The sequence below is a fragment of the Battus philenor genome, unplaced genomic scaffold (genome assembly GCF_028537555.1).
Source record: "Battus philenor isolate CCGP_79_NKW_IND1 unplaced genomic scaffold, ilBatPhil1.0.hap1 SCAF_8, whole genome shotgun sequence".
NCBI lineage: Eukaryota > Metazoa > Arthropoda > Insecta > Lepidoptera > Papilionidae > Battus > Battus philenor.
This window is the reverse complement of record NW_027181748.1, coordinates 11,065,890-11,089,736: the sequence shown is the minus strand read 5'-3', so window position 1 is coordinate 11,089,736 and position 23,847 is coordinate 11,065,890. Positions and strand designations below refer to the sequence as shown.

The 23,847-nt window shown below is 32.1% G+C and overlaps 1 protein-coding gene across 1 annotated transcript in view; it reads right to left on the bottom strand.

Moving 5' to 3' along the window:
* Positions 1-4,350: 4,350 nt before the first annotated feature.
* The window catches only part of LOC137931544 (A disintegrin and metalloproteinase with thrombospondin motifs 1-like), a 36,462-nt gene continuing 16,965 nt past the window's right edge, over positions 4,351-23,847 (bottom strand). Inside the window, exons 8-17 of the mRNA XM_068774970.1 lie at positions 18,555-18,730; positions 17,372-17,517; positions 16,618-16,736; positions 14,321-14,429; positions 13,661-14,037; positions 12,030-12,133; positions 9,699-9,821; positions 7,600-7,704; positions 5,813-5,945; positions 4,351-5,364 (exon numbers count right to left, since the gene is read on the bottom strand). Coding sequence (XP_068631071.1) covers positions 5,077-5,364; positions 5,813-5,945; positions 7,600-7,704; positions 9,699-9,821; positions 12,030-12,133; positions 13,661-14,037; positions 14,321-14,429; positions 16,618-16,736; positions 17,372-17,517; positions 18,555-18,730 — 1,680 coding nt within the window. The 3' untranslated portion in view covers positions 4,351-5,076. The remainder of the gene's footprint in view (positions 5,365-5,812; positions 5,946-7,599; positions 7,705-9,698; positions 9,822-12,029; positions 12,134-13,660; positions 14,038-14,320; positions 14,430-16,617; positions 16,737-17,371; positions 17,518-18,554; positions 18,731-23,847) is intronic.

Below are 23,847 nucleotides of genomic sequence, written 5' to 3'. Positions count from 1 at the left end.
TTTTTATGTCGTTATAATAGTGTAAAAGAATTATAAGATATTATTTATAAGTATTTTGAAAGATTACACTAAATTTAAATATTTTAATTACAAATTGCATTTTTTATCTTCCATTAAAGTTGACTAAAAGTATTATTATACATGCTCGGAGTTTCGATGCGTGATCGAGCTAGAAATGAGAAGAACTGCAACGAATCTAGGTGATTGACGTAGTTCGAAAAATTGCTGGCCTAATGTGGCTGTGAGCGGGTCACAAAGCAAGTACGAAGTCCTCCATTAGAAGGACCGACCACATAGACAAGTACATGGGAAGTCGCAAGATCAAATCTGACTAACTTTTTGGAGTGAGCGTCTACTGGCTGATATGCTGATGATAATGATTGTCTAATATTTAGGGTGAGTACCGTATTTTGATTTATATGTTTTATTTCACTATGGTTTTTGTTGTATCATGACTAATAAATGAATCACGACCTTGTTTAAATAACATGTGTTATATACTTATCTAATGAAACTTCTCACTCTACTGTATTTTATGTGGACTTAATACGTTTGTAGACCCCAGTGAAGCTGAGCTTGAGTATAGCTCATAAGTGCAGAATTTAATAAATGCCTGGCGCCTCCCGGGCACCGGTGCGTTTTATTACAATTTGAAATAAATTTGCGAGATATTCGCGCACCGATGTAGTAGCTTTTAAGGTTATTTTATATAAAGCTGTTTAAAATATACCCTAAGTGCAAACATTTTTTTTAGTTTAACTAAGAAGTCATCATATATTTTGATAGATTCTATAATCTATTTATAATTTTCAAGTTCTCCAAAAAATAAAAAGAATTAATTATTACTTAACATATAAAACATACACGCGTACATTTTTAACCGATGGATACTAATTATTTAACTAAATAAAGAAGATTAATTACAAAGTATATAATGTTAAGGCAATTAATAGAAGGTTGATTAGTTGTAAACATATGTAAAACAAATGATTGAATTGGAGTAAGGAATTGTTAAACCATGAATTAAATGATTTAAAATGAAAGTACTAACGCTCTTTAACACCAAAAAACTAAGTTAAAAATAATTCATAAACACGTGCTACGCAATGGGGGAATTGACTAAATACGAACAACATAATAATAATCATCAGTCGGCGTCTATCGACTGAAAAAAATCGTTGAGTGATGATAATGATGAAATTTTAATGAGATGTTTAAACTTTAATATCGTATTATTAAAGAAATCGATTTTTGGCGAGACGGCTGTGAGTCATTGTTCTCATATGCTATTCATTTTGTAATTACCAAGTTGGGTACGAGTTTGAATAAGATCTTGTTTTGATTATCAACGCCGTTATTCAAGGACTGTTCAGAAAGATTAGGTTGAACAATTTGTTACAATTCTAGAGCGCAAAATAATATAGGCCGAATTAGAAAAAGTTGAAATATGTGTACGTATATAATCTTATACGACCTTATAGTATTTTATAAAAATGAACTGTATTGTAGTTTTTGTTAGTCTATTAGGAAGGCCTAAAAAATTAGTGAATATTAAATGTGAATACGAGTTCATCACATGCAACGGGATGAATGTTTCGCTTGTGACTTATCATTGTATCGAAGAAATTAACTATACTCTGTGTAAAAAAACACTGTAGAGAATATGTATAAAGTCCGGCCGTAAGAAAAACTTGCGTATGTAACGCACAATTAATTTCTCGGTCATACGTACGTAGAACGAAATGCACTTTTTTATTGTAAATATTTGTTAATAAAGATGTAGACAAATCAATAAAACACTTTTTCGGTTATTCTGTGCTTAAAATATTACGTCAGAATTTGTACTTATTTGTTTGTACTAATTTACTGTAATTTGTTAATTATTGAGTATTTCTAGGAAATGCAAATTTTTTAAAACTAATATTATTTCACCATGAACTGGGTTCTTCATAAAAACAAAGAATATCTATAATCTCTGCAAGCACTGATTTTTGCAAAGGTGTGTACATTAATGGATAAATGAGTTGTACTTTCGCTAACAAAGTTCTCGTTACATGTTCATTTGAAATTAAAAAAAAATTAAAGAATTTTTTAAGTTCTTATGTCGTTGTCGTTTCGGTCCAAAGACGCCCACTGCTGGCCATAGTCCTCCCCAAAAGATGACTAACTGATATACAGGCAACTGCGAACCCGACCCAAGCTCGTTGACACAAAAGTATCAACCACAACGTAAGCTTATCTTGCCCGTTCAAGTTTCTCGGCATGCAGATGTCTGCATCGCTTTTCGCACTCGCTTGTATGTGCCCGATAACCGAATTTCCGATAACCGATTATATTACCAATTAGTCAGCATAATACGTCAGACGCCACAACTGAGGTAGGTTTTATTTTATTAGCTCGCAGAGCCTTGAGTTTAACGAAGCTGAAAAAAACAGAAAGGCTAACAGTGTCCAACACCAATCGAATATAATCATCTAATGTTTTATCCCAACAATTGAACTCAAGCTTTTTAAATATAAAATTATCTGCATTAGTGCCGTTATTTTGTTTTCAGTGAATGATGTGATATTTCGCGCATATTTTTCTTTTTTCGCTCAACTGTGTTAAACGCGTAATATAATTTTGTTAACTTCATTTATTTTAAAGTTTAATATTTTATGTTTAATATTGAAGAATTCTCTTGGTGTGTTACCTCGTTTAATATTTCACAAATTATGTTTGATGTGCACACAGAGAAGACCACATTATTTTATATGCATGAGTTTTTAATACATTCAAGAGTTCAAAGGTAGCTTGCAGTTGAGAATATTGTTAAAAAATTGACTTTCAAATTTTTTCTCGTTAAGATATAACGTTCTTCTTTGTCAGATAGCAACGAACAGATTACCATCGCCACGCTTTGTAGGCTGGTTGGCGATCGCATTGTTGTATTATGATACGTAGAGGACTCCTCTGCCCATACCCTTGAGACTTTTCCGTGTAGTGGCAAACCTGTGACTTACTATCAATCAATCAATCAGTCATTTAGCAAATTTAAGAAATTTATTAAGCACAGGCTCTGCCAAAAGGCATATTTTTCTGTTTCGGACTATGTTCTCTACAAAGATGTTTGGAAATGAATTGCTCCATGTTTAAGGTTTGAAATTGTTAATACAACTATTAAAATGTGACAAACCCTACTGAGTTTTTTTTTAGTTCTTCTCAGTGAGCGGCGCGTTCCGAACTAACGTAAACTTAATTTTAAGCTGACTATTATGAATGATTGTTATGATCTTATATAATAAAACCATTTTAGAATTAGAATTTGAATTTGAATTGATATGATTTATACGTATTATGTATTTCTATTAGATTATGTAATCAATGCACAAAGTATGAATTACATAAGATTGTATTCCGACAATCGAATCCTCGACCTACAAGTACAAGTGTCAGTTCTCTACCGCCGGGCTAACACTGCTCAACTTCTTTCGGTTAAAATTAGTGTTAAAATTTTTTTCATTCCCTAATTATAAAAAAAAAATAAGTAAACTGGTGCCCCGATGCCAATTAAAAAGTTTTTGAAATCTATATACGAAAATTTATTGTTGTAAATTAAAAGCTAAGCTGGTATTAATGAAAATTAAATATTTTTGAAACCTAAACTCGCTAATTTATTGTTTCAGAATGAAAACTAAAGTGATAAGCTGGCATCTTTGCTACTGTTTTAGTTATTTATAATTTTATTGTCATTTTTTTAACCTTTGTTATCATTAGTTACCAATGCAATAATGGAAATTCATAATCAAAAGCCATTATTAGAGCCTTATAACGTTCCCTGATGATTTAGTAGTAATTCCAATTTAAAGCGACCGATTCAGTGAAATATTTTAATTACGACAAAGAGAAGATTCGATTTTTTCGAGCCCCTTTAAACATTTAATACATAATTGAAAATTTTGATAGCGTACAATTGTTAAAACTATTTATTGAATATGAATAATTTTGAATAGAAATTTGCAAAGAAATGTTATTCGCAATTAAATTCATAATTTATCAAAAGACGCTTTTAAATTGAAAAAAAAAAATTCAAGGCGGCACCAAATTTAATTAACTTTCCAATTATCTTGGAAGAATGCGTTGTCTTTAAGATAGAAATTGCCTTTTAGGTACTGTAAATGAAAATTTTAAAATATAGTGAAAGTAAGTCAATGTACGTAAATAGAACATTTATTTAAAAATGGAAGTCGTGTACATTACAATATGGCACTTCGTTCCGAAATTATTTATAAGAGAACAGTATCAAAAATCTTAAATCTACTTACATAAATATTAATAAAAAATAACAGAAATAACGAAATACTGGTTACATCGTTAAAGTTTAAACTTAATAATATCTGATCTTTTTTATTATTTTCAAGCTCGTTCCGATTATATTGTGAACATAAAACTTATTAATATTATCCTTTCTTTTGGTTCATAATATACTTACTACAATATATTTTATTTTAAGGGGACAACGACGTGATTGATTTGTTTAAAAACATTTTTAAATTTATTCTTTATAATTATTATACAAAGTTTTTAATTTTTACCACTGTACAGATTTAATAAGTATTAACAAGCATCTTTCCATTGTCAAATCTCATAAAATGTTACTGCATTAAGCGGTCGGTACGAATAGAAACGATTTATTCAGCTCTTAAATACTGACGTTTTTACCCTAACGTGTTTAAACGATATACAAGACGCCTAAACGCGCTCACCGTATTCAAAGGGTTTATACAGGCTGCGGGAACGAAGCAATTACCTTTCAAATTTGTTAGGTCAAAAGTACTTTGTTGATTAACTATATTGTAAAAAAATAACGTTACATATCCGACACATTTTATAAAATGATACGTTGAATAAAGTTGTGATACATAATATCTGTTGATAATTTTCATAATTGTACTTTACCTAAAATCTGTAATTAACTAAGTATAGTAAATTTCCTCTATTTTTATTAATTAATAATGATATTAATTTAGATGATGATTTTTTTAAAATATCACCAACTGATTGCAGCTTAGCAAATGGCACTCTCTACAAAATACGCTAATGTCCATGCACAGAATTCGATTCAAGAGCACGACAGGTGTTACAACAATACTTTCTAAAGAGGAGAACGACACAGTTTCTTTCTAATTGATCGCGTGTTAAGAGTCCACAGTACTGCGTGCTGTCGGTGGCTGGGCACTGTGTCAGTGGTTGTGCTGAAGGTGGACAGTGGCGGGCCCTGCAGCGTCGTCGGTGCTCCCGAGGCTTCGGCCCACAGAGCGTTTCGTCATCTGCTGGGCAGACCAAAGGACGGCGGGAGGTTCCTCGACCACAGGTTGTTGAACACTGAAAAATTACACAGTACAGTCAGAGCATCCTTCTATAGGGGTCGCCGTGCAATGGGCGTCTATCGGTTGATCCAATCTCTAGCAGTGGATGTTCTACGGCTGTAACTAATGCTATGTTGATGGCTACACTATTGATAACTCTTGATAGTTTTAGTATTGTGGTCTGCAATTGGATCAATGGTTAAATGTAACTAATTTATATCTGCTTTAACTAACGAAAATGTCAATATGAATATTAATTCATATTATTTTATGCTTATTTAAAAAATAGAAATGTGGAAGTGTTGTATCATTTTAATATAAACTTTAAATGATTAATCGAGAGACACTAGTCTGATTCAGTTTACGAAGTGTCTATGATTTAATTTTTTACCTATCATCAAAAAGGAACTGACGAAAATTAGACAATAAAACAAGTCACGACTGAATTGTCAGTAATTACGTACCGGAGTCCAAGGCATCTCTTGCCAGTAGACAGGACAAGGTTGTCGGTTGCACGGTTGAAGTTTTTCTGGCTTTGTCGAAGGACATAGAGCAGGTGACACACTGCGCCGGATCAGCTCTCTCTTTGACGAAACACTAAGAAGGAAGTGTATGTTTAAGTATACATTTCCTGTTACATTAATATTAATTTTAAATAGTTATGATTTCGTGTTATTTTGCGGATTATTTTATTCAGGAGTTGTCAGATTAATTATTAAGACTAATGTTCCATCACTGAGATTTTAAATATTTTAATAAAAATGATACATAACAAGCGAGAAATTCATCCGATGATAAAAAAACATGTCCAATATATTACGGTGCTCAACATTGATCGGTGAAATAAAATTAGGTGTACACTACATTGCACTTGCCACCTTTATTATTGGAATGGTACACCCCTTTATATGGACACAATGCAGATTTAAGAGTTGAATGTATACTTAAGAAGTCAAGTCATAGCTCATAATCGTACAACCTATCCAAACATTATTATTATTATTGATTTCAGGGATAATAAACTACATAATGATATTAAAATAAGAAAAGGCTTTTTAAATTTTGATCACTTCTTATTAAAATTAATTTATGTTTACTATCTGTCCTTGCAAATATTAAGGTATTGTTCTGACGCATTGCAATAGAAAAATAATTATTATTTACACATATTGTAAAACGATCATTATATACAGTGATTAAAAATAAATGTAAAAGTTTCAAAACTTTTTGTTTATTAAATAGCTACAAATTCATCCTTTATAGCTTTATTATCAATCACCATATATAATAATAATTCTGTAATTCGATCGTATAAATGTACGATGTATTAATTGTCATTTGGTTCTAATTATCCTTAGAATGTTTGTGTCAACTGCTAGTTCTCAGCTTATTAAGTTAACGAATAATTAAAATTTATGATTTTTTGGTCGTGAATGCTCATTATTGGCATTAACACATTCCGTGGGTTTAAGTAGTTGTCTTTAGATCTTTCCCTATAATGAATTTCAGGAGACTTGGCTTTGGCCGTTATAAAGTATATACTTTAATTGCATAGTAGTTAGGTCGTCGAGCTCTTAGATCGGTTGGGCGGATGTTCCATAGAGTGATCTGACACAAAGAGTCCTAGGAGAGGATCTAAAGAGTGGCGTGCTGGGGTTGTTACGCGCATTTTACATTACGACTCGGGCGCCAAGGGGGCCGAACCTCGTCTTGATATTGCGGGAGGTATCGTTTTATTTTGTCTACCCAATGTAGATTAATGTCGGGACTCTACCATCACCAACAAAGAACAGGTATCGCTAAGGGCGTTATTTTAACCTTTTGACACGCAATTGCCAGTCCGACCTGACCCCGCGTAACTTAACCGTATTTTAACGGCCATGCACCACAGTATACTTTGTATTACTTATAAAATAACCATTGCAGTGTATACTTTTATTAACTTTGTTGTTTTGATGTGTCATTTATTTAATTCATTTGCCACAAACCACAATATATAATAGTTCTTTATAATATCACCATTTAGTTAAATAAATCTTAAATTATAATTTTTTTAAAAGACGTTTAGTAAAAAATTTCGTATTAAAGTTATCCGCATATAAGTAAAGTATATAAATTAATAAAACAACTTATAAGCATTGTCACTAACTTAATACTTAATGGTTAATAAAAAGGAAACAAAAATAAGCTTGTAAAAAGATGTAACGTATTCCATGTTTAAACTTTGTCAATTTTGGTGACGAATCATTACCTAACGTCAGCAGGTACACAAAACAGCTGTCTCTCTTGCACTCCCTCTTTGCCGCATGTAGCGCTGCACTCTTCCCACTCACCGTACGCCCAGCGGAATTCACAACTAGAATTACAAACAATAACGATTAAATTAATGAAAAAAAAAAACTTTTTTCATTTTAAACCTATTGAACGTGATTATCTCGAGTACTTTTTTATAAGGTGAAGGTGGTAAAATGGTGCCTTAAAATAGATTAGCTTTTATCCAGATATTCACGTGTTATTTTAACACTAATTAAATAAATATATACATTCATTAGTTCTATATAGGTTGCTTGGTTATGGGCGTAAAGGCTTAAAAGGAATAAATACATATACCTATTTCAAATCACTCTGTATAAAGTCATCATTCTGAAAAAAAATTTAGTTCACGGACCCTTCCGCTCCGTGAACTCAGTACCGAAGAAGTTGTAAAAGCCTTAAGGCTAACAGCATTAACATCTTCAGAAACAATACAACAATACATTCTGAAAAAGAATTTTTTTTTTCTGAATGGGTCAGGCCAGTAACTTGATATACGAACAGATAGTAAATAATATTTAATTTTATTATTTAGTAATGAGAATTTTGAAAATGTTTATTAATATTATCACTGCCTTATTTAATATTTTTGAAAACATTGATTTTTGGATAGGATCTCCTTTGTAAATACATTGATTGACAGCAAAAGTATTATATATTGTATAATGTATATACTTCTATAATGCTTTTACATCTATAACCAATCATATATATACATTTTTATAATTCAGTAGAAAGCGCCAATAAAAACTTACACAACTGCATCGCACACTATGAATGTCATCGAATAACGTAACGTATGATAAGATAATTAATTGAAAATATATTTAGTCAAAATTTGGGATACTAATAAGCGATTCCCAATTAACAACAAGTCGTAAAACTTGTCAAATAACCAGGGCAATTAGTTAGTCTGCTAACGAAATAGAATTCTCAGCAAATAACGTCCATTATTAGTTCATTTATTACGTTGTTAACGTAAGTTATTGTGGCCCTTTGTTAAGTATTTTTGAAATGTCAGCACATTTGAAAAATGTTTGTCTTATAACATTTATATCGACAAGAATTTATCATTGATTTTTGAAAGCCAATATAATGTTCTTTGATTTTACTTTTTACTGCTAATTAAAGTCTTGTCAATTTTGCTCTTTGAACTCAATAATCTCGTCTGAGTCTCTAATGTAGTACATTACTTTGTCGCACTACATTCGGATGATTTTCGTCATTAATTTCTTTTTATCTATATTTACGATTACATTTTTTTTCATGAAATATTTATTACAGGTTTGTATGAATGGCTAGCTCTTTTATTTCTCTAGAGTTTATCTAATTAATATAAAACCTTACTGGATAGACTCATTACCAAACAGCGTTATTTATTCATAAAAAAAGTAGTTGGTGCAGGTGCAGGCAAGGAACAATAAGTCAATATTCCTTTATCGACATTATTTTAACATTTCTACATATATACATATATAGATTTCGATATTTTTAAATACTTTTTGATGTATATTTATTTTGCGACAGCGTTTTATTCTATGTTATAATAACATCAACATTATTCTTTTTAAAGAATACATGTTTTAGAAAAATTTAATGGTTTTTATTTGTCATAATAGACAGTAATAGAATGTAATATTTACAGATAAACACAGAAAAGCTGTAGTTTATTTAAAAAATATTAAAGTCATGCGCTAAATGATAGTTTGATAAATAAAATGATAGTTTTGTTAACACACAATTTTAAAACATTGCAGCATAATTTTTAACTCCATGGTGGATTCGAACGCAAAGGGATTTATATTTCATATGTTAGAACTAAGTGGCAGGATTTATGAAAGGCACGTTCGTTTTCGTGTAACCGTCTCTGTAATAGACCGGTTCAAACAAGCGTTATTTTAAGTGTATACGTGTGTTGGTACTCGTATTTCTAGAAAACAATTACAATACAATTTTTCTCTCTCAAGTTTCTATTTTTGGAACGCTATTAAATAAAATTACATCTATTATGCACAAAGGTGTTAGAGATGTACTCACCTGTGTGTGTTGCAATGTTCATAGCGTGTAGGTGTGCAGTTTTGGTCTCGAGCGCATCGCTGTCTCACAACCCGCACTCCACCACCGCACGACACAGAGCACGGCCCGCGCTCGTCGGACCATCTATACCAAGATAAGCACATAAATTTATTCAAATATTCAAAAAAGCATTTAAACATCCTTCGTTACTTAAGTATCTACGGATTCGAGACGTGATCGCTTTCGATAGACCTTATAAAAGGCTAAAAGTTGCCCAGAGAGCAATGGAGAGGAGGCTTGTACCTTCGCTGAAGGTTCGAATCAGAAATAAGAAGATCGGTAGAAGAATCAAGGTCACCGACGTAGTTCGAATAACTGCTTGTAGAATTGCTCATCTGAAGTGACAATGATCGGTGCACATCAGTAATGGAACCGATGACCGTTGGATAATAAAGCTTGGTAATGAATTGCTCTAGTGTTTTCTTAAGGATATTGTATAATTAACTACAAAAAGGTTCCGACGGTTTATTGTTGGCTCTTCCAAAATCACGGCACGTTTGGAACAGTTATAGATATAAATTTGTAGGGGAGCTTAATCCGATTGTATTTTCTATAAAATTCGGTTCTTCTAGTATTATTTTTATGACGTAAGCAAATGGTCACTATAAATAAATTGGTAAATAAAAATCACGCGGCTAGGAAGTGTTACTAATAACAGCCTTTTTTAAGGTATCTTTAGAAATTATTATTAACAAAATATATATTTTTTATTACATTTACATCAATATAAATATTTAATAAAACTATAAAGTAATAAAACTATTGAAAATTTTATAGCTTAAGCCTGAAATAAAATAAAAGTGTTTGTAATCATACATTTTATGTGTAATAGTATAAACCGCATGGTTCGAGTTTAATGCGGGCGCTGGTATGGCAGCAAGCCAATTTCACAGAGAAATGTTTTTTACGAGATGCGGGCTAAACCGCGTTGCTGGTGGTTTTTTGACGTAATAAGAACCATAACTGATAACAAGGTACGGTACACTCATAAAATGAAATCAAATTGCTTTACGAGTCTGATAATAAAATACATCAATCAATTTAAATATAAACAGAATATCTTTTCATATAAAACTATATAATGCAGTACTGTTGGCTATAAACTGTATAATATTAGATCATACTTAATTTCAGTATAAAATTATTATACTTGCGTACAATCCTCACTCAATAAATTATAAACATAAAGTATTTTACGTCATAAATTCTTTTTAGAAACGCATAATTTGTGGAAGTTTAATAAAAATTTTATGACGTAAATTAAAATAGAGTTAGTGGTAATAGGTGTAAAAGTGTTAAAGTGGTGAATAAATAGCTGATTTGTCAATAAAACGCTTTAAAGCTTTGACATCTATGACTAGTCAAACTGACGCGATATTCTATATCTAAATATAATTTATATTTAATGTTGGCCATAAAAATGTATTGTATTAAATCGCATTCATTTCGGGGTCAAAATATTATACTCTCGGGCGATTCTCAAAATAAAATAAACAAATATATATATATATATTGAACATTTTAATTAAATTATATATATAATTTTATTAACATTTTTAAAGAAAGTCATAAGTTTTGATGGGTTAGTATCGTTTATTATAATCTAAATGAAGCTATTCCTAAATTCAAAAACTGTCCTATATTGATTTCCAATAATAATTTTAGAGTTTATGCTCTAAAAGCGTTCAAACAAACAAATATTTGTTTTTTGACACACAGCTAAATTGAAAAAATGCATGAGTATCATTTTATTATTAATCTTTGTTTTATCTTTGTTGTTTAAATAGAATATATCATATTTAGGCTATTTTAAATGACAGTTACGCAATCATATTTTTAAAAGTGATACGTCTCTTTATTGTGTCGTCGCGACCGTTGACAGCGGAAGGATGGATCACCATATGAATCGACAGCACTATACATAAAGCCATGGTATGGTAGGTATCGCCATTAATGTGTATGTTTAAAGGCGCTGTAACTAAAACCATTACTGGGTTAATCAGATGTACTCCAATCAGATGTTTATAATAAAACAACGGTTCCAATCGAAGTTCCCGAAGTGGTACACCAAAGAGACAAGCTTTAGATGTCTAGGCTAACATTTGCTCTATTACCTCAAATTCAGTGGAGTTATTAATGCCAACGAGTAAAAAGTGACAAAACGAATTGAAGTGTCAGGAGCAATAATGCCACGATAAAAATATACGCCTTATTACTAGTTCATGTATGTCTCTTCTTCATTTTTTAGTACAAAAAGTCAATAATTGAGTAATAAAAAAATATTCATAGTACCTGTATTCCATCGGACGCGGGCTTCCTTGGGCTGCAGGTGTACTATACTTCACAGATACTTCAACGGTTAATATCTCCTGACGAGTTTCTCGTTCGGGGACGGCCTTACGAACAAAAAATAATTTCAGCGTCAACGTTATTACAAATAATTTTAAGCCTGTGAATTTGAAAGGACATCAAAACATTGATAATAAAAAAATTAGATTAGTTTAAAGGTTGCAGTGGGCGTTTATCCTGTTAACTAAATGGAGTAACAATTATTTCGTTGTAGATAGCAGAAACCATAAATTAAAATGAAGTTAAACAATTGGAATTTGGATCATCGTCATAGTCAAGGTCGCGGGAAGTCGTGTGGATCTGGGCAGCGCAAAAACCGATCATCATGGCGATCTTTGGAAGAGGGATATGTCTTACAGTTGGCGCAATCTGATGATGAATGGAAATGAGTTAAAGAGCACAAGTCCCTGTTCGGAGTGGCATTAAGAGCCAAGAATATTATGTATCCAAGTTCTTCATTACTTAGAATATTATAATATTTATTGTTAAACTATCTATCTATTGTGTGAGTGGTCTATTGACCAGACGGGGTATGGATATCTATCTATATGTATAAGTAGACTTCTGAGGATGTTTATTTGTGCATTCTAGATAAATATTTCAAATTAGATATTACCCATACTTTTTACCTGAGCAGATACAGTAAATAAAAAATCTATGCACAATCCATTATTTTAGAGGCATAGTAGGTAACGAAGAAACTTTGCTATATAAGTTGAAGCATCATTGAATAATAAACCTCGGCGCGCTTCCTAACCCTCGTTCCATCAAACGCTCATTCGCTCCGTTAAGCATTTCGAGTTAGTGATCCCTTTGTTGGAGTAAGACGATAATTTTTCATGAAGTTTTTGTTTTACGTAAGATACCCAAAATTCTTACTACGTTATTCAAATATTATTTCTTAATATTCATGGTCGATTAATGCTTACTAGAGTTTAAACGAAAAACATATATTTATTCTTTTGTAGTCAACGGCTGATATGTTGTTTCATAATAAGTAAAAAGATTTTCCACTAGATGGAAGTAAAGGTCGCGGGAAGACCTGGATACAACCAGCGCAAAACCGGTCAATGTGATGATCTTTGGGGAGGCCAACGCCTTGCAGTGATTATCGGCTGGTATGATGATGATTATGCAGTGTATAATGGACAGGAAAGTATTATGGATAAGTTTATCTTATATATTCTATTATTTACTACAAAGAGTCTAATTCATAGTGACAATAGATGCTGTAACTTTTGTGTCCTCTGTTTAAAATATCAAAATATAAAACAAATTAAGTAATAAATTAGACTAAATTGCAAAAGTGCAATTTAGTCTAATCGGGGTAAATAATACATTAGATGTACTATCGTATAGATTGAAAGCTTTAATAAGAAAAGTTATTAAGTCCATGATTACATTTACATAGTGAGCAAGGCTTTATTGTTTTACTAAAAGTTCCTGCGAAATTGTTATCAAAAATCCGAATTGCTAAATAAAATGCTATTACTGCACATAAACGGCTTACAAACCAAACAGATTTCCTTGGGCTTATTTATAGTCGTCGTGTTCCAAATGCCAATTCCACTCACCATAATAATTAAATCGGTCTGAAGACGGGAATCCGATGTTATGAACACGTCGGTATCAGTCTGCTTCCACCGCACCTGACTCCCTGCGGCTACCACCTGCCCCTCCCTACCATACCGCTCCCCGCCACCCTCTTTGATGTTAATTATATTGCTATCGACTTCTATTATCTGCAGATTTTGCGGAACGTTCGGGTCGTACTTTAGGTATTTGTCCTGTTTATTATCCAATTCGAAACGCTTAGAGTGGTACTTCGTTAGTTCTAGCATTGGTCTATTCATTTTACGTTCTTTAATGGCGATGTTAAGCGGCACTGGTGTTGTTATGTGAACAGATAGGCGACGGGCCTCATGAGGAATCATCGCTAAGCGTGTCCAACCTAAATTAAACAAAAAAATATATATATTTTATTTAGCATTGACTTAAGTCTCTCTTATCTATATAGGAACTATAGCCAGAGCATCAAAGCACTGTAGTAGTTTTGTTAAATCTACAAAATAAAACTCGTATTACATTAAAACAATTAAAAATAAAATACATGTAACTGTCAAAAACTTTTTTTTTAAATAAAAAGATCTATATGGTAATTAGTTTAGATTTTTTTAAAGATGTCATTTTATATGTCCAACTAAATATGTTTGATGTAAATAAATTTAATTAACCTTTTCGAAGCTGTCGCAGTCGTGTATCAGTGTTATTATTACAATTTCCATCTGGGCACCAGTTGCAACCCAAATCCGTCGCGTTACATTGTCCTTTAACACATGTTCCCTTAAAAAAAAAAACTTTTTAACAAAAAAGTATTCACTATCACTTTAACTTTCTTAGTTTTATTAGGAAGAATATTTTAAACGTTACATTTATTAACTGGAGATTCCAGAAGTCTGGAAGCATTTCGATCATAAGTAGCGTGAAATTACGGCCTGTCAGAAAGTGATATGGGTAAATTGCGGTTGTTAAAATGTCATTTAAAACATATTTAGTTGTTTTATTTATTAAGCATATGCAAAAAAATTTCTTTATGTTATTAAAAAAGTAATTATAAATTAATCAACATCAAATTCACTGCTTGCGTGTTTAATATGTTCAAACTTTACATTTTACATTATGTTTATACATTAAACATATGGCGCATTAAATAAGAATATACATTAGTTATAGGTGTGCAAGTTTGAAAATGTAAATGCATACCTCGTTTGCTGCCAATTAAAATAATAAAACAAAAACCCTAATGCTAAAGCTTTGTTACCTATAACTAATCATCCCATATATTCTTAAATAATGTGCCATATGTTTAAATCCGTACACGCTTACATTGAAAAGCCTGCTTATAAATACACAATTGAAGAAATCTGGATTGTATCGTATGAAGTCTCTTTTAACCCTTAATTAGGCGCATGGGGTCAGGGCCGCTTGAAATTCAAAAAATAATGGCTTATAGTCTTCAGAGCGTGCTAACGCTCTTTCTAGCTTCCTAACTCCCCCTAGGGTACACAAATTAGTCGCATCCAGAACATTAACTCTTGCGCACACATCGCTGTCCTTTAGAGAGCTGACCCCATGCGCCCAGTTACGTTCCATTTTTTGGCAAAGGTAAGTTTTAACTTTTGTGATTTTTTTTGTGTTTATATTAGTATATTGTTTACTATTTATCTTTGTATGTGTCTATTTTGATACGGTATGATTTCTTTATGTATTTTTGAGTTTTTTTCTATGCTTTTTCTTTTTTTTGAATTGAAATGCCTAACGACAAACAAGTATTGCAATGACTGGATGAAGTGCTTGATGAAGAGTAAGATGTTGCTGGTTCAGATTCGCAAGACGAAACTTTAAACGATGCTGTCATTGATAGTGCTCATAATTCAGAAAGCGAAATTGAGGAGTCTGAACATATCCAAGACATCCCTGTATCAACCGAAGGTAATTACTTTTTATCTCGACATACTCAGAGAAATGGCCCGAAAGTGAAATGGTGTAAAGTACCACCATCGAACGCAGTAAGGACCCGAGCACAAAATATTATTTTACATTTACCTGCAGTATAAACATATCTGGCATCAACCCATTTGTCATACACAAAGCGAATACTGGGAAGACTTTGACATATACAAGACGGGTTTTCTTGAAGAAAATAGCTGCGGCACTTGTGAAAGATCACCAAAAACGTCGCATACAACTACGTGCTGTACCCGCGACAACAAAAAAAAACGGCTCCATGAAGTTTATAATGTGAACAAGGCAGTTTATCAATCGACAGCTAAGCGCGGGCGCTGTTCATCATGTCCTAGAAAGGACGACAAAAAAGTGCCAACAAAATGTTTCAAGTGTCGTAAATATATTTGCCAGCAACACTCAAGGATTTACTGCGTCGGATGCAGAACAGAAGATTCCGCTGATGAGGCTGAATAAACTTTATTTCTTAAGTTGATCTCGGCTATGCCAAAAATATTAGTTTAAAGAGAGGTTTACTGTTTTGTTTTTTTTTTTAATATTTTTAATGCCATAGTAAGTATTTGTTTCTTAAAGTTAAGTATATTAAAGAACTTTATTAATTACTATAGAAATCCATTAAGTTTTATTCTTTTTTGATACTCTTTTCTCAATGTTTTTTTGGGGTCATTTAAGACCCCATGCGCCTAATTGAGTGATTTTCTTAATGCGCCTAATTAAGGGTTAATACTTGCTTTTGAGTTTGGTAATTCTACTGGAAATAATATTAAAGTCATAACAATATAAAAACGTTATTGATGATTACCTATTACCTGTGTAGAATGGTCAGATAATAATAGGAATGGACATGTAAGATTTAGAGTGAAGTATCAGAAAAGTTAATACATATACTTGATAAATACTATACTTATCATATAATTAATTAATAAGAGGAGTTTTGTAGATAATATAACTGAAAAAGGTAAAATTGCGATGACCATTTCAAAGGCCTAAAAGCGATGTAGTGTACCTGTGAGCAAACATCGAAAGGTCTTTCGTAGCTGCAAGGAGAGCCGTCAGGAAGAATTCCAAATTTGGATGGCTCGCCACCAGTGTAGCCTATGCACCACGTCTCACAACTGTTCGTCTCTTTTGAAGGAAAAAAATAGATAAAAAATTAAAAGTAAAAAATGGCATTAAAAATTGTGTAAGTACTTATAAATCGTCTAATTATTTACGTTTACACTATTTCCGGCCAACCCCCTAGCAGTTTATAAATAACTTTCATCATTATCTTTTCAACCAAAAGACGCACTTTGCAAGACATAACCCTCCCCAAATATCCCCTTGATGACTGGTCTAGCGCTGCCTTTATCCAGTGGCTTCCCGTGACCTCCAACTCTGCCGTCGGTTCACCTCGAAGGGGGTCTACCTAGGTCGCTTCTACCGGCTCTTGGTCGCCAATCAAGAACCTTCCTGTCCTAACAGCTTAGAAAAACTTATTAAAAGTTAATTATCCTTATTACTTATCAAACGCGATTAATCATTACAGCGTATTGTTTGCATAAGAATGCTCCAGAACTTTAAAATTTTCTCATTAATCACAAGTGACCTTTAAATTTAACCCTTAAATTCACAAAGCATGTAGGACAGTCATTAAATTTTCATTTCCCGTTCGTCCAATTTCACTCGTTTAATATGATATGACTTTCGTAACGGGCGGCCGTCAATCATCGTTGGGACAGTTGGGACAAAAAATTGAGTGCAGTGAAGCGTTGCATTACCATCTTGTTGCACGTAGGGAATGAGATGGTCGGCCTGACGCACGCACATGTTCGCACGGATGTCCCGCGTGGCCGCACAAGCCGATCCCGTCCAACAGACCGACACTTGGGAGCCGGCACCTTCGCAAGCGCTTTCTGAATTCGATCTGAAATACACTGCACTTTAGAAACGTATATATCTAAAATTATATAGTATGGTCGATTATGGGTGTAAAAGCTTTAAGTAGGGTGATGGGTGGTGTGGTTTAGGGTGAATTTATTGCACAATTGTGAGCAAAAAAGTATCACATATCAATTGCAAATATGTTACATTAATTATTTTTTAAAAAAGAATGCGGCAAGCTAATAATTTCTGGAGAACTGAGAGTGACAGCCAGCTAACAATAATTAATTTTATTATAATCAGAATTAGAGAAACGCTATTTTTTTACTACATTATCATTACCTAAATAATCACGTTACTTTTGAAATCATTGATTTTTGAATAGGCTGTACTATACTTAATTTGCAAAATAGGCTAGACGCTCCCCGTTTTAAAACTTTTATATATAACCCATCAATCTGCATTTATTGATATCTCTATTTTTGTAGTAAACGAATTTCAAAGGATTTTATAATTTACTTCTAACTTTAGTTCTTTTTTTACCTTATAATTCGCATTCCTCCTTCATTTTAATTCCTGATGTAATAATTTTGATGTAATTTTAGATGATACAAGTATTCGTGTATATTAAAGGTAAAATAATGGTGGCTAATACCATCACACAAACTATTTTTTTGATAATAGTCGATTCTCATATATAGAAACGGATATATGTACCGAAGAGTACAGTAAATGTGCAAGACTGCAAAAGTAATTGGAAGGCAATTGCTCGCTACCGCAGGTTAACCCGTCCGGATGAATTTGTGGCTTATTTATACCTTGGTGACGGCAAAGTGTGTATAATTTGATTGGAAAACCCAACATAATAAATTCATAATGACTTATTATCGAGTTTAATAAGTTATTTTGGTAAGTAGACCCTGCAGACTTCTTAGAATAAAATTTTATTGCCAACCTGTCGCAGTAGAATAAATAAAATCTAACGTTCCAGAAAAGTCACTTTATTTTACTTTACTCGCATTCGTTCATCATTTATTAAACTTTTTATCAAATATTTCTGTCACAATTTACATTACTTACTCTTTGTATCGACAGTGACGTGTTCGCGTACGTATTCCATAGCCACAATCCGCGCTGCAGTCGCTCCATGCCTCCCATTCTCCCCACTCCGGGGTACTAGGACCCCTCTCCTTATTGTGCACTTTGTTTTCCGTGCCATGGCCCGGCATTAACTCGCAAATACGGTCCACGCACCACTGTAACACATTTAAATTTATTTTATATTTTACGCGTGAGAGCTTATTGTTGGGTTATATTAAACTCTCGGGAATGAACGATGTTTGAAACAGCGACAGATTTTTAAAATTGTTATTATTTATAAGTAATATTCCTTTCACAAACATACTACTGATTTTAATGGAAGCTATGACATGCACAAGCTCTCACTCACTCGACTTCACTTTTCTTTCTATGGGAAATGTATACTCTTTTATAATAAGACCCCAAAAAACTTCCGGAAGGCTTTTATTGTAAGATTTAAAAAAAATAGTGAAGGAATATTTGTCTGCTAAGGCTAACCCTACTTCAAATGAGTACATAGAAGACGGCACACCTTGGAAATGATGTTGACAACAATCATACGTTTCTAAAGTTTTTTCTTTAAATCAAATTGTCTTAAAAAATACATACAGTCTCTGTGACCGCTAATAACTTTTAATCTAAATTATAATTACTTTATTACTACTGAGGTACCTATGATAACTATAGATGAGCAATCTTTAGTTATAATGACACTAAGCAAAAGCTTGTTATTGGCCATCAGTCAACTGGTCTAGAGTTAAGCAGGTTTTCTTAGCTGTGTTAGGTTTTATTAAAATTGTAACAATGGAGTAATGATAAAATTACATGAAAATATTGTAAAATGTTTCTATGTAAGATGTGTTTGTCATTAGATAGATTTCAATCTAAGCGAGTTATGATCCGATGATTTTTTTTATTACTTCAGAAGAAAATGACAATCTTTAAAAACGATTAAATAATATTTTTTTCGTAACAGTTTCCACTTATTATAATATCACGAGAACAAGGTACCTGTATCCAGACGTTATTTTTAAAGTTAAAACTTTTGTTTACTTTAAAAATAAAAGCTTTAAATTTTAATAAAAATTTGAGCCGTGTGGGTTTTTTAAAACTGCTTTCTCTGTTATAAGCAATTTATATGGTATGAGCTGTTATAAAGGAATGAATCGTTGTTTTGCGCGCCATAAGATCCGATATTGCATTTCTCAGTGAATTGTAATCTAACACTCTCCACGTCGGCAGCTAAGATCACGGGATGTTGGTCCGTGAATGATGCATGCATACGAAGTGTTTTTTTTAGTTGAACTAATAAATAGGTATTTGAATAATATTTATTGCAATAATTTTCGTATAAAATTTATTATAAAAAGAAGAACAGATGTCTGAATCAGAATTAGTGAACATTTCATAAATGCTTATATACAGGTCTAGCTTATTATAAACCGAGATTGTCTTTAAAATGTGTGTCCGTTATTCCTGTGCAATTTTCAAATATGAGTAACTTATCTTTAGAGGAATTGAAACAAATGTCAGCCAGATAAGAAATTTAAGTGTACAGTACTACATTTAAAAATAGCTTAAATCATTGACAATTATTTAGAATTTATAAAAATGTTATTTACATAAAATCCGCATGAATATTTCAATAAGCAAAATCTTATATTTGTTAGTTCATAAAATGTATGTTTTCTCAGACTAACAAAATTTATTCTATTAATCTAAATATATATTTACTCAATGATAAAGGTAAAAGAAAAATTGTAAAATAAAAATGTCGAAAATAATATTATAATGAAATGTGTTTGCACTCACTTCCTCTCCTCCATAGTAAACAAATCAAAAAGGATTTTGAGCAGCGCATAATGCACTCGTATTGTTTGTGCACTAAAAATCTCACCCAATGTTTATCCAACGAACTCGACACTCGGCATTTGCAGCTCGAAATGCATTTAAAAATGATTTCATTGAATTTATGCTCACACACGCACGCGTGTAGGGTTACGAATGGAAACGTTGATGGAATCCTGAGTAGCTGTCACGTCATATGTGCATGATTGCGTTGGAATACATTTTTTTTCGTTGAGTCGTGCAAATGACAGAGGAGCGTGCACACAGATGTAAGCGTTAATCGTGAAGCGCCTTTAATTATTAAACCAGTGTAGCGTCTTATGCCTATTTAAACGTGTGACAGATAATGCTATTTACAATTCAGCGCTTCTGTGCATTTATATTGTTAAGCGTCAGTTACTATTCAGGTAATTCTCATTAATTTTAAGCGCTTAAATGAACCTAGTAACTATACTTTTTTTTAATATCGAACCATTGGATCATGAAACAGTCAGTATGATTAATTAAAGGTACGAAAGCTTTTGAGAAGTTAATTTACAGCTTATTTGCTTTCGAACAATGTATGTGTACCATATCCAAAAATAAATGGTTTCATGTATAATAAATAACTTTTATCTAACCTATATTTATTGTTTACTATCTATCCATGCAGACTTTGTACCATCAAAAATACTGTCCCATTCCAATAGCAAAATAAATTAATGTAACAAATTTCACAGTGATCACTTTATACAGGTGATTAGAAATAGGTACTAAAACTTTTAAGCTTTTTGCTGACAAATGAGCCATTCCTTCTCTCCTTTAAAATTTTACACTTATAAAGTATCACTCTGTACCAAAAATAATTATAATACCAAAATAAAAATAAATTATGGTATTGTAAAATATTATTAGTTCTAGAAATTGTTAAAAATAAAATAAAATTGATTATATGAATTAATTTAAAATGAAATAATTAAAATTAATTAAGTATCCTTTTATTCTCAGATTGAACTAGATTTATACGGATCGAAAACAATAATTGTTTCAATTATATGGACATAGAAGAATTAAAAAATAAGTTAGTTAATAAATATAAATATGGTGTGCATTAATGTGAAGAAAATAATCAATAATTTTATTCGTTTTGAGTTTTGTTTATATCCTATGTATTATCAAAACAAATATTTGTTTCAGAATTAAAGTTATTTCAACAGCCATATGGGAGACTTAAGACATCTATTTTTAGCACTTTTAAATACTTGGCCTTGCATATGGTTTGTTATCAACTATTTGTTGCATTGTACAAGCATTTGTGAAAAAACAAACACTGGTCAAATTAAATCAAAATTTTATGACACCAGAAAAAATATTGGCATCGTCCTACGAAATGTTCTTAATCCTTGTTAACGTCAATAATTTGTCACGAGTATAAATTGTATTGAAATGGTTTTGTTTTAGCAAACCAATAAAAAAAGTTTACCGATCCCTTAACAAAAAATACATTAATTCATTCAATTCAATACTCGCTTTAGGCTGGATAGGATGCAAGCGTCGCTATTCATTTATTTTTTGTTACATAAAGGGTACGACAAGAGCGTTCACCTGTTTATAGCTAGTGTGTCCTTTATAGTGCAGTGTGAACAGACTTTTAAATGCGAATATAGAATTATCAGATGTAACCTCATTACCTCAATCATTTTATTAACTATAGCACCTACTATGTATATTCGCTTATGTAAAAGTATTTTTCAACAGTGGGCACCACAAAAAAAGAAGCGTTGCACGAACGACATAGCCCAGTGGATTGGCAAGCCAAATAGCAAGCAGAATTTTTGACTTGTACTTTTTCCTTATTTTTAAAAGCCCCCATTTTTGGGGACCTCTCGTTCCCCTATCATTTTTGGGGCTTCTCGTTCCATTATCATTTTTGGAGACCTCTCGTTCCCCTGCCATTTTTGGGGTTTCTCGTTCCATTATCAATTTTGGGACCTCTCGTTTCCCTATCATTTTTGGGGCTTCTCATTCCATTATCATTTTTGAGGACCCTTCGTTCCCCTATCATTTTTGGGGCTTCTCGTTCCATTATCATTTTTGGGAATCCCTCGTTCCCCTATCATTTTTAAGGCTTCTCATTACCCTATCATTTTTTGGGACTGGGATTTTGATTTCGTGATATCTGGCATTCTATCTTCCTCCTCTTTTTGAATTTTCTTTTATTTTTATTGGTTTCTTTTATATACCTTCTACATTTCTTACCGAATTATATACTTTATACATTTTGACAAGTCTTTACAGCCTTAAGGTTAATTGAATAAATACTGTCAGTAGAATAGAGCGGTTTTAAATAAAAGATGCGTCGTTAATGTAAGGCATAAATAACATGCTTTCCGTTGTGATCTTTAATTGCTTCTTAGTACTCTCTAGCGCCAAGCTTATCGAGCTTGTGTCGGAGCAAATGTTAGCGACTCCCGAGTCGGGGTAAACATCTCAACATATTTGCCGACCGATTGCCATTTTGTAAATGTAGTATGCACTATGCATAATAAAGGTTTAAAACGCAGAAACCACCTGTTTAACTACTCAAGAAACGATCAGAAGAATTATCGTTATTTCTAATTTATTATTTTTTGCACATTATCAAAAAATATATCTAGTAGGACATGTAGCACAAAAATATAAATTATTATCATAAGAAAATAAGGTTTCATTAATTTTGGTTGCGGTAGCATAAAAGGCGGTCATATCGCTCAAGGCGATTTCTACCACGACATTTTGATGGAAATGATAGACATGATGGAAAGGGCAGTTTAGGGCATATACAAAAAACTATCACATACTCCCGAATTGAAAAAAAAAAAACACTCAGTACTTATATTTATATTCAACTAATAAATTATACAATTTTTTTTTATTTTGAAAACATTACTTCTTTACTCGATAGAGTTTAGGTATTTAATTTTTTACTTAATTAATTTAATATTTCAAAATTAAATTCCATTCAAAATTTTAAAGTATTTAGTCATTGAATAAATAATTGAATAAAAAGAGTTAATTTCTTACTATTACTTATGTATTCATAAAGGATATGAGGGTATAATCAATTAGAGTATGTATGTTTTAACATTTGTGTCTAATTTATTTTTAACGGGGCTTTACGTTGACCTGATCCACACGTTTGTATAGTAAATAGTTCAATGATTTTTGAATAAATTTTTAATTAAAAATTGCTTATAACACAAAAGCAACTGTTTCGAATCCTTAAAATAATGCCGACTCACTGCTCGGTGTACTGCCAAAAGTGCGAGTGGAGACGGGCTATGAGCATAATGTAAAACGGGTTAAATCGCTGATGAACATGCTACGCGATTTTAAAATTTAGATGGGCGAATTAGCTCGCCGAGCCTTAATACGCATATGTAACATGCTCATTCTTACTCGAACTTATGTCACCGGGGTAACGTGA